The sequence below is a fragment of the Aquarana catesbeiana genome, linkage group LG02, assembly GCF_042186555.1.
Source record: "Aquarana catesbeiana isolate 2022-GZ linkage group LG02, ASM4218655v1, whole genome shotgun sequence".
Classification (NCBI taxonomy): domain Eukaryota; kingdom Metazoa; phylum Chordata; class Amphibia; order Anura; family Ranidae; genus Aquarana; species Aquarana catesbeiana.
Window position 1 is genome coordinate 667,924,949 of NC_133325.1, and position 12,002 is coordinate 667,936,950.

The 12,002-nt window shown below is 46.0% G+C and overlaps 1 protein-coding gene across 2 annotated transcripts in view; it reads left to right on the forward strand.

The window, feature by feature from the left end:
* Positions 1 to 12,002, forward strand: part of LOC141128974 (uncharacterized) — an 82,478-nt gene that overhangs the window by 13,868 nt on the left and 56,608 nt on the right. For both annotated transcript variants that reach the window (XM_073616647.1, XM_073616648.1), the window contains one exon: positions 497 to 629. In XM_073616647.1, the coding sequence (XP_073472748.1) occupies positions 497 to 629 (133 nt within the window). Of the gene's footprint in view, positions 1 to 496; positions 630 to 12,002 lie in introns of those variants that run through there.

A 12,002-nucleotide genomic window follows, 5' to 3' on the forward strand; every position in this document is an offset into this window, starting at 1 on the left:
TGTAATCAACAACCTATTGTAGGATGACCATCTTAATTTTTTACTTTGTTTTTGACTTTGTATTTTGAAGAGCTTGTCTGTAGTATATCTTCCTGAAGAAGAGGGTTATCACCCGTGAAACGCACCTGCGTCGAAGTCGCAGCGAGCCACTCATTCCCTTTAGTGTTTTTGTCTGTGATATCATTCATGTTTATGTTCTGTGCTTTTATATTTAAAATTTTGTATAATAAACTTTTTGAAATTGTACCCATTTGGTACAATTAAAGTCCTTTAGTTTACTAGGGGGTGTTCTGTGTTACTGTATTATAGGATGAGGTACCGGATGATTGTCGTCCACCATTAGAGGATTCTTTTGTGGATCCTCCTCCCATTCCTTTTTTTCTATTTACTGACAGATGTTCGGTCTGATCATCCTTGTTTCTCAAAATATTCTGCACTATGCACTTTGTCTCAGTAGTACTCTGTACAGGCTGAAAGCATTTGTTTTTATTTACAGTCAAGCTGATAGCCAGTGTAATGGATCTGGAACAAAAAGAAAAAAAAAAAGGATGAAGAAAAGTGCCAAAGGGGATCGTGTACCAGAAGCCCAACTTAGCCGATGCTACAGTCCTTTGGTGTATGATCCAGAGGTAAGAGGACTGAAGAAAGGGCTTACGAAGGCAAACAATTGTATTAGTCATTTGAATTTATAAATGTGTGTGTATATTAGATGGGGCAATCGTAAACGTCCATTTCATTTTATTTGGTAGGACAGTTCTCAGCAGCAGCCATGGAATAACCCACTAGCTCCTGGATTCCCAGATGCCAAGCTTTGTCCCTGATAAAAAAAATGTTTCTGTTCCCTTTACTGCACCAATAGAAGACTAAACATGTTTATTAGCTAGGAGAGGCTTTACAATGCTTCTTGTATTCTTGTGTATATAAAAGGTGTTCTTGGAGATGTGTTTGGAGTTAAACAACATTTTACAGGGGCACAGAGGAGTTTAGCCATCCTCCTGGCACAGACATATCTTTCATCTGATATAATAAGATCCACATTTGACTATTCTCCAACTAATCACAGATCTACATATACAAACGACAAATATTCAGCGCAGATAAATTACTAATATACTTGAAATACATATAGAATTGCTACCTGACACTCAAGGATAATCCAGAATGCCTTGACAGATAAAAAAACAAATTATAGTGCAGCACAATAATATTAATAGTCCATATAGAATTATCCAGTGATGAGAACTCCTGTATGCAAGCAGAGAAAGCCTCCTAAGGTGCAATATTGGTCAAGACAGTAAAGCGGTGATTATAGCCCATCCACCACAGATACTCAAGCCTCTCACCTCCCGGACTCGACCTATAACAGGTCACACGGCTTTTGATACACATGTGGGGTACCGTTCACATACGATCCAGCCGAAGGTCTCCCCAAACAGACGTGACTCCTCCCCCCTGACGTCTGACGTCACCCGCGGCCATCTTCCTGGTTGGAAACCAGTAATTTTGTAACACGCTTGTTTGCCTGCACTCGGCTGGAGTGTTATGTTTGTAAGTAGATTTCCCATTTTTTTATCGTGAATTAAACCTTCAAAACGGAGAGCACTAGATTGTCCTTTTTTTGTCCTTATGTTTGGGGAGACCTTCGGCTGGATCGTATGCGAACGGCACCCCAGGTGTGGGTCAAAAGCTGTGTGACCTGTTATAGGTCGAGTCTGGGAGGTGAGAGGCTTGAGTATCTGTGGTGGATGGGCTATAATCACCACTTTACTGTCTTGTCCAATATCGCACCTTAGGAGGCTTTCTCTGTTTGCTTGCATACAGGAGTTCTCATCATTTGATAATTCTTTATAGACTATTAATGTTTTTGCGTTAGACTATAACTATACAATAGTAAGATTTTACTTAATTCATTGGTTACTGTCAGACACCTATCTCATGCACACAGCTTTGAGCACAATAGAATAGGTTTTGCTTATTGTGGGGGAGACATCGGTGTACAACTGCTGCACTAAATTTGACAAGATACTGCATGCAGAGAAAGCACCACTCTGAACTGTGAAACCACATGTAGGATAATAGGAACAATACACACCTACTCCAGGTGCTCAGGCGCGGATGTCCTCCTTGCATCCAACAGCAAAAGCCCAAACACAAGAACTAAAATGCGGGCAACTCTGGAAATCTTCTGTAATCTTTATTGCAACATGACCATGTAAAAGAAGTGACTGCTAGCGCGTTTTGGCAAAAACCTTGTTCACAGCACAGTCACCATGAGAAAAAACAACATATATATACAAAAGATAATGTAGTCCACTCCCACTAATTAGATGTCAGTAATTGGGATAAAGTGGTAACTTACAAAACTTGTCATAACATAGCTCACTGGGAAAGAAATAAGGATCTATATAGAAAAACAAAATTAATCAAAATAAATAAACACAATAATTTTAAAACACAAGAAAAGTATATCACAGTATACTAAAGACGTAACAGAGAAAAAGATCAACATCATAACGGCAGTTCATTCCTGATGGTACTCTGGTCTGGAGGTTAAAGATCCACCAGACTTCTCATTCATAGATAGCCCCCATGGGGTGAGTTCTTAAAGTAGTTGTAAACCCTGTTACACCACTTGTACCTACAGGTAAGCCTATAATAAGGCTTACCTGTAGGTAAAGTAAATATCGCCTTCATTTAAATGGAGAGAGGTTGGGACTTTGAATGAGACATGCAAGTATGCACATCTCCATCCCTGTGTATAGGTAAAAAAAGGAAGGGTTTTGGGACTTTGCGTGAGTTAAGTATGCGCGGCCAAATGATCAGTCAATTTTTGCAAAAACATTTATTTATTATTTATTTTTATTATTTATGTATTGTAGAGAATCAGCCTGGGGCAGGGTTAAGAAGGGGTTAATCGAAGAGGGCAGGTACTTCCCCTTCAGACCTGCTTATTGTCAGCTGGGCTGAAAGTGTCAGGGGGGAGCTGTTTGAGTAGGATTGAGAGACACAGCAGCACACTGTGTGAAAAGGTTCATTGCTGGAATGTGTATCTGTTGGATGAGCTTAACAACATAAGACTGTAGCACTAATGGGAGCCATGAACTATTACCTGTAAGCCTGTGAGCTGTACCTGTGTGCATAACTGTGTGACAAGACAAGCCTGTCTTGTCTTTTGTTTGTTTTTGCCATTCTTGCTGAATAAAGCCACTTATATTTTACTGGACTGTCTCTGAGCCAGCTTTTCATCCCTCTGATCCCCTACAGTATATAAAAAGCGTTGACATAGTATCATAGTATATGCCCAGGTGAATGGGTTTAACAATATCATGATGGACAAACAGTATTGGAACACATTGGTAGCAATGAAGCAACCCATAATCTGAAATAAAACAATGATCATACATAAGTACAAAACACTTGTGACTGCACATAGTCTGTTGGTCTCTGTATGTAAAAGTTTTCCTTCTATAAAAAAGTAGGTGCATGGCATAGGTCCAACGTGTTTCGTGTATAAAACACTCTTCAGGAGCAGGTGCACCAAGGTCTACAAAAAATATATAAATCAATTTCAATATATGTTGATTAAAAAGGTCTATATAATGATCAGAGAGGGAGGGTAACCACTCGTCCTAATTGGACCACCTGAGTGCGGAAACTGAAAGCTGTCAATTATGTCAATCCAGGGAGCTGAGGTAAGAGCCCGCTAGGAGAAAAAGATGTTAGCGTCTCCAGCTGCAGTGGGCGTCAGCCATCCCTCTTTGGGGTCACTGTAAGAGTCCAGGGCTTACTACGCATGCACCAATGGGGAAGAGGAAATCTGTGCCAACTGAGCATGCGCCAAAGACGCCTCACTGCGCCAACCCGCACCTGCACAGAAGACCTGGTGGAAAAAGGCAGGAAAATGCCCAGGAGGCGCACAGGAAGTGACCTCAACCTGATGGAAAAAGGCGGGAAAGTGCCCAGGAGGCGCACAGGAAATTACCTCAACTTGATGGAAAAAGGCGGGAAAATGCCCAGGAGGTGCACAATAAATTACCTCAAACTTGTTTTTGCAAAAATTGACTGATTCTTTGGACGCACATATTCACCTCACACAAAGTCCCAAAATCCTTTCTTTTTTTTTAACCTGTAAATATATCAGTAGCACGTTTTAGGACACATTTACCTTATACGCTTGTGCTGACGTCATCGGCACATGTGCACTGAAGAAACAGGCTCGATCGTGCCATTTCTTAAGGGCTTGTGCCATGACCGGTGGCTCCTGCTTGCATGTGCGGGAGTGACATCATCGCGGCTCCGGCCAATCACAGTGCGAGTCCGGAAGACATGTCACCGGTCACAGTGGTGTACGGGGACTGCTGCAACAGCTTTGATCTAAGGTAAGCATTTCATAATGAGCTAGTATGCAATGCATACTAGCTCATTATGCCTTTGTCTTGCAGGGATTTTTGTTTTTTTAATCTGGGTTTACAACCATTTTAACCCTTTCCAGACCACAGAAGGCAAACGTAGACGTATTACCTGCATGAATATGTTTATAGTGTTTGGACGCATTGAATAGTCCCTTATCAGAGGGATATGATGCCCTATGATAATGTTCACTTATCCATGTCCTCAAAGGTCTTGTAGTGCAGCCTACATATTGTAAATTACAGGACGTGTACTCCACTGAATAGACCACATTACTGGTTCCACAGTTAATGTAATCCTGTATTGTGAAATCCTTACCAATGGAACAAACCTGACTGCTTTTGATTTTTTAGAATGTTTGTGACAGAAACAAAAGGTATTAGTGCCATAGGCATAAGATCCTCTGGTACGCAACCATGTGCCCCTTGGGACTTCTGATTGGTACAGACTGGGGGAAAGAATGCCACATCCGGCTTCTATAATAGGTTTTAGATCCTTATGCGTTGACAGAATAGGTACATTTTTAAATCAAGTTACATTCTTGTGAATATGTTGTGACAAAGGTAATGGGATTACCCTCTCTAACTGTATTTTTCCTACATTGAGAATGCTTTATAAGGGTAGATCTGTCCCTACCTCTGGCCACACATATAGCTTTATGAATATCTCTTTGCTTGTACTTACGTGCCAAGAGTCTAGAAATCACTACAGTGCATTCCTCAGAAAAACTTTCTATTTTAGAGCAATTCCGCCTTGCCCTGATGCACTCACCTACTGGGACTGACCGTATTGTGTGTGCCGGGTGGCAGCTAGTAGCCAATAACAGTGAATTGCCAGCACACTCCTTACGGTAAGTCAGAGTATGGGCGGTCCCATTGATACTGGAACCCTCTAAGGTGATATCTAAAAAACGTATATTTTTGTGATGACAAAGCTGAATTCTAGATTGAGGGAGTTGTTGATATAAGTAACAAAAGGCACAATGTCTGCAGGGACGTCTACCCACACTAGAAGAAGGTTGTCTATAAATGCTTCTAGTATCACAATGCTCACAAAAGTATATATATATTTTTTTAGATATCACCTTCCCGTATCAATGGGATATGTAGGCTGCACTACAAGACCTTTTGAGGACATAGATAAGTGAACATTATCATGGGGCATCATATCCCTCTGATAAAGGACTATCCAATGTGTCCAAACACTTTAAGCATATTCATGCAGGTAATATGTCTGTGTTTGCCTTTTATGGTCTGGAAAGGGTTAAGAACTCACTCCGTGGGGGTGATCTACATCGTAAGCTTCTCGAAAGAGAATTCTGGTGGATCTTTAACTTCCAGCCCAGAGTACCATCGGGAATAAACTTCCGTTATGATGTTGATCTTTTTCTCCGTTGGGTCTTTAGTATACGGAAATACACTTTTCTTATGTTTTTTAATTATACATTTTATTTCATTGTGTTTATTTTGATTTATCTTGTTTTATCTTGTATATAGATCCTTATTTCTTTCCCAGTGATCTATGTTATGACAAGTTTTGTAAGTTGCCACTTCTTGAGAACCGCACACCTGCAGCAGTGTCTCTTGTTTATCCCAATTACTGACATCTAATTAGTGGGAGTGGACTACATTATCTTTTTACTCTTTTTGTATATATATGTTGTGTTTTCTCATGGTGACTGCTGTGAACAAGGCTTTTGCCTGAAACACGCTAGCCATCACTTCTTTTACATGGTCATATTGCAATAAAGATTACAGAAGATTTCCGGAGTTGCCGGCATTTTTGTACTTGTACTAAATTTGACAAGACCCTGAGAGTAGCAGTTACCTTTATAAAGGAAAGCGAAGTAGCAGGCACTAAACAATTGAGGCTTGAATATCCATTTGACTCTGGGGGTTCCAAGAAATTTCCCAACTTGTCCTCCCCCTCCCTCTTCAAATTCTTTACCTAGGCACTCTTGTCTAAGTTATCTACTATCTACAAGTTATCAATAAATGTTTGGATGCAGCATTCCAAGCACCTACAGATCTACAATGTCAACAAGCAAAGAATAGATGTTTAAAGTGGAACTATGGCGCATCCATTAAAAAATATTTTTGCCTTAATTTGATCATACACGCCTCAAATTTTGGCAGATTCCTACTGAATCTGATTAAATTTGAGGAGTGAATGGCCCTGTTGACACCACTTGGCTCGACCAACTTAGAATAAAAATTGGGGAAAAATTGTCAGGTAAGCAGTGGCTGCATCCTATTAGATGCGTAAATTATTTTAGATTTTTTTATGAGTGTATGGATAGCCTTGATCCTCCTGCAAAGTCTCACAAATATATTTTGATCTGCTGTTGAAGTCCACCCAATACTCTGATCATGGAGGCACACAGCCTACATGATGGACAATGCTGAGTGAATTTATTAGCAGTGCAGCAGTGTTGTCCCTCATGTGGACTGTGACTGCTTGCACTACAGCAGGATGAGCAGATGTTGCAATGGGAGTGGCTATCAGCATTACAAGCCTGAAGCTTATCAGTCAGCAGCTGCCAACACCTACCCAGCACTTTCTGGATTGGCAGAACTGACTGTGCTACTGTCACCCTCCCACTGTGAGCTGCAGTGTCTGGAAGGGGGAGCATAAGAGACAAAAATGAGGGAGGATTGGTTAGATTAAGGGAGGAGACAGAAATTTATCCTAAAACTTCTGAGGCTCATGCATCTTATAATAACTGGATTGAGACCTGTTATGACCAGCCTTTCCTAACCAGAGTTTTGAGGCACCCTGGGGTGGTGTTTGTCAGGGGCACCCTCAATCTATGGCACTCCTGACAACGTTTAAAACATACATGCGGCATCATAGAAGTGGACTTTCTTCTGTTGCACCTCATATACAGTGCCTTGAAAAAGTATTCACACACCTTGAAATTTTCCACATTTTGTCATGTTACAACCGTAAATGTATTTTATTGGGATTTTATGTGATCGACCAATACAAAGTGGCACATAATTGTGAAGTGGAAGGAAAAGCATAAATGGTTTTCGAAATGTTTTACAAATAAATATGTAAAAAGTGTGGCGTGCATTTGTGTTCAGTCCCCTTCACTCTGATACCCCTATCTAAAATCTAGTGAAACCCATTGCCTTCAGAAGTTATCTAATTAGTAAATAGAGTCCACCTGTGTGTAATTTAATGTCATTATAAATACAACTGTTCTGTAAAGCCCTCAGAGGTTTGTTAGAGAACCTTAGTGAACAAACAGCATCATGAAGGGACAAGAAACACACCTGACAGGATCAGGTTATAAAAAATATTATGGAGCACTGTTCATTCCATCATCGAAAATGGAAAGAGTATGGCACAACTGCAAACCTACCAAGGCATGGCCGTCCACCTAAACTGACAGGCCGGGCAAGGAGAGCATTCATTAGAGAAGCGGCCAAGAGGCCCATGGTAACTCTGGAAGAGCTGCAGAGATCCACAGCTCAGGCGGGAGAATCTGTCCACAGGACAACTATTTGTCATGCACTCGATAAATCTGATCTTTATGGAAGAGTGGCAAGAAGAAAGCCATTGTTGAAAGAAAGCCATAAGAAGTTCCGTTTGCAGTTTGCGAGAAGCCATGTGGGGGACACGGCAAACATTTGGAAGAAGGTGCTCTGGTCAGATGAGACCAAAATTATACTTTTTGGCCTAAAAGCAAAACGCTTTGTGTGGCGGAAAACTAACACTGCACATCGCTGACAAATGCATGCCACACATTTCACATATTTATTTGTAAAAAAAAATTTAAAAAAACATTTATCATTCTCCTTCCATTTCACAATTATGTGGCACTTTATGTTGCTCTATCACATAAAATCCCAATAAAATACAATTACATGACAAAATGTGGAAAATTTCAAGGGGTGTGAATACTTTTTCAAGGCACTGTATACAACTTGTGTTTGTGCTAGGGGCATGATCAATCATGCAGACCGCATTGTCGTGGAAAGCTTCAGGTTTCAGAGTATCGACTGGTTAGATTGGCTCCTGATCACGTGATCACTGTGTAAACCAATTGCTAGAGGAAAAGAAAAGATAGATTCGGCTTGATCTAGGTTACGGTTAATATCAGTGTGTTTTACGTTAAAAAATAATGCACACATATGTGGTATCCTAATGCATAGTTGCCAACAGTCCCGATTTTCCCGGCACAATCGCGATTTTGGGACCCTCGTCCCGATTTAATCTTGTCCTGATTGTTTTCCCGAATTTTTGGGTTTGTCCCGAGAAAATCGTGAGTGTTTTTGTTAAAAAACAGCAACAGCTCCACAAAAATGGCCGCCGTCGCCTCCACGAGTCAGTCACAGAGTTGTTCCCCTTGTGTGCAGTGCAGGGGAGAGGGGCAGCCAATCGGCTTCTCTTCAGTGTACAAATAGAAAATTCTATTGTACACTGAAGCCTATTTCCTACAGGAATTGGCGACCCCTCCCCCCTCTCCACTGAACACAACGAAATGTTCAGTCGCCGCCGCCGCCGCCAACCCTCCGCTCTGCCCCGTGTGTGACAGTGTCCGAGAGCGGCACTGATGGAAGGAGCGGGGCTCACTGGCTGGGGACAGTGCACTAATGGTCCTGACCCCCCCTTACAATGAGCAGGTATACAGTCACACTGATGGAAGGACTGGGGCTCCGCTGGCTGGGGACAGTGCACTGATGGTCCTGGCTCCCCCTTGCACCCTGTCCCCCCATGTCAACACCATACCTGATTCCCCCCTCCCCCTGTGTCACCACCATACCTGCACCCCCCTCTCCCCTGTGTCACCACCATACCTGCACCCCCCTCTCCCCTGTGTCACCACCATACCTGCACCCCCCTCTCCCCTGTGTCACCACCATACCTGATACCCCCCTCCCCCTGTGTCACCACCATACCTGCAACCCCCCCGTGTCACCACCATACCTGCAACCCCCCGTGTCACCACCATAACTGCGACACCCCCCCTTGTCAACACCATACCTACAACCCCCTCCCCCATGTCACCACCATACCTGCACCCCCTCCCCCCATGTTACCACCATACCTGATTCCCCCCTCCCCTTTGTCACCACCATACCTGCACCCCCCTCTCCCCCTGTGTCACCACCATACCTGTTTCCCCCGTGTCACCACCATACCTGTTTCCCCCTCCCCGTGTCACCACCATACCTGTTTCCCGCCTCCCCGTGTCACCACCATACCTGCTTCCCCCCTCCCCCCGTGTCACCACCATACCTGCAACCCCCTCCCCCATGTCACCACCATACCTGCAGCTCCCCTCCACCTGTGTCACCACCATACCTGATTCCCCCCTCCCCCTGTGTCACCACCATACCTGCACCCCCCTCTCCCCTGTGTCACCACCATACCTGATTCCCCCTCCCCCCCATGTCACCACCATACCTGCAACCCCCCCCCCCCGTGTCACCACCATACCTGCGACACCCCCCCGTGTCACCACCATACCTACACCCCCCTCCCCCCATGTCACCACCATACCTGCACCCCCCTCCCCCATGTTACCACCATACCTGATTCCCCCCTCCCCCTGTGTCACCACCATACCTGCACCCCCCTCTCCCCCGTGTCACCACCATACCTGCACCCCCCTCCCCCCATGTCACCACCATACATGCACCCCCCTCCCCCCATGTCACCACCATACCTGCTTCCCACTCTCCCCCCGTGTCACCACCATACCGGTTTCCCCCCTCCCCCCGTGTCACCACCATACCTGCTTCCCCCCTCCCCCCATGTCACCACCATACCTGCTTCCCCCCTCCCCCCATGTCACAACCATACCTGCTTCCCCCCTTCCCCCCTTGTCACCACCATACCTGCTTCCCCCTCCCCCCTGTGTCACCACCATAACCTGCAACCCCCTCCGCCCATATCACCACCATACCTGCAGCCCCCTCCCCCCATATCACCACCATACCTGCCCCCCCTCCCCCATGTCATCACCATACCTGTTCCCCCCATGTCGCCACTATACCTGCACCCCCTCCCCCCATGTTACCACCATACCTGATCCCCCCTTCCCCCTGTGTCACCACCATACCTGCACCCCCTCTCCCCCCCGTGCCACCACCATACCTGCATCCCCCTCCCCCATGCCACCACTATACCTGCTTCCCCCTCCCCCCTGTGTCACCACCATACCTGCACCCCCCTCTCCCCCCGTGTCACCACCATACCTGCTCCCCCCCCCGTGTCACCACCATACCTGCTTCCCCCTCCCCCCTGTGTCCCCACCATAACCTGCAACCCCCTCCCCCCATATCACCATCATACATGCAGCCCCCTCCCCCCATATCACCACCATAACCTGCAGCCCCTCCCCCCATATCACCACCATACCTGCAGCCCCTTCCCCCATATCACCACCATACCTGCCCCCCTCCCCTATGTCATCACCATACCTGTTCCCCCCATGTCGCCACTATACCTGCACCCCCTCCCCCCATATCACCACCATACCTGCCCCCCCTCCCCCATGTCATCACCATACCTGTTCCCCCCATGTCGCCACTATACCTGCACCCCCTCCCCCCATATCACCACCATACCTGCAGCGCCCTCCCCCCATGTCACCACTAAACCTGCCTCCCTCCCTCATGTCATCACCATACCTGTTCCCCCTCATGTCACCACCATACCTGCACCCCCTCCCCCATGTCAACACCATGCCTGCACCCGCCTCCCCCCCATGAAAACACCATGCCTGCATCCCCCTCCCCCCATGCCTGCACCCCCTCCGCCTAGTCACCACCATGCCTGCACCCCCTCCGGCCTAGTCACCACCATGCCTGCACCCCCCAGGTCACCATCATGCCTGCACCCCCAAATCACCACCCTGTCTTCACCCTTCCCCAAGTCAGCCTGTAACACCCCAAGTCACCCACACACCTCTCTCCCCTTGTCACCACTCTTGAGGAGATGTAGCTAGACTGTAGCCAACACTCCATCTGCAGCCAACACTCCGCTGGGGGCACTGATTTGAGGCACTCCGCAGGGGACACCTGATGTAAGAGGCACTCCGCTGGGGACACCTGATGTAAGAGGTACTGTACTGGGGACACCTGATGTAAGAGGCACTCCACTGGGAATGCCTGATGGAAGGAGGCACTCTGCTGGGGCACCTGATGCAAGGACAGACTCTGCTGGGGGCACCTGATGTAAGGATGAACTCTGCTGGGGGCACCTGATGTAAGGACAGACTGTGCTGGGGGCACCTGATGTAAGGACAGACTCTGCTGGGGGAACCTGATGGCATCTGGTGGCAGGCGACGTAGCAGGTGGCGCGCTCAGTGGTTCCACTGATTCTGCATTATGGTGAGTTGAATGATTTAGTTTTATATTACAATGTAATAATAGAAATAATGCGCTTCAATCATCCTGACAACACCATAACAACCATGGTGCCGGGATGATTGAAGCACCAACACCAGGTGTTTGGAGTATCTTTATCTACTGATGGTTAAACTCTGGAATACACATTGCTATTGTGGTGTAGAATCTGGGTCCGCTGTCCCTCCATCCCTCTCCCTCTACCCCCCTTTCCCTCTGCATCCCTCATT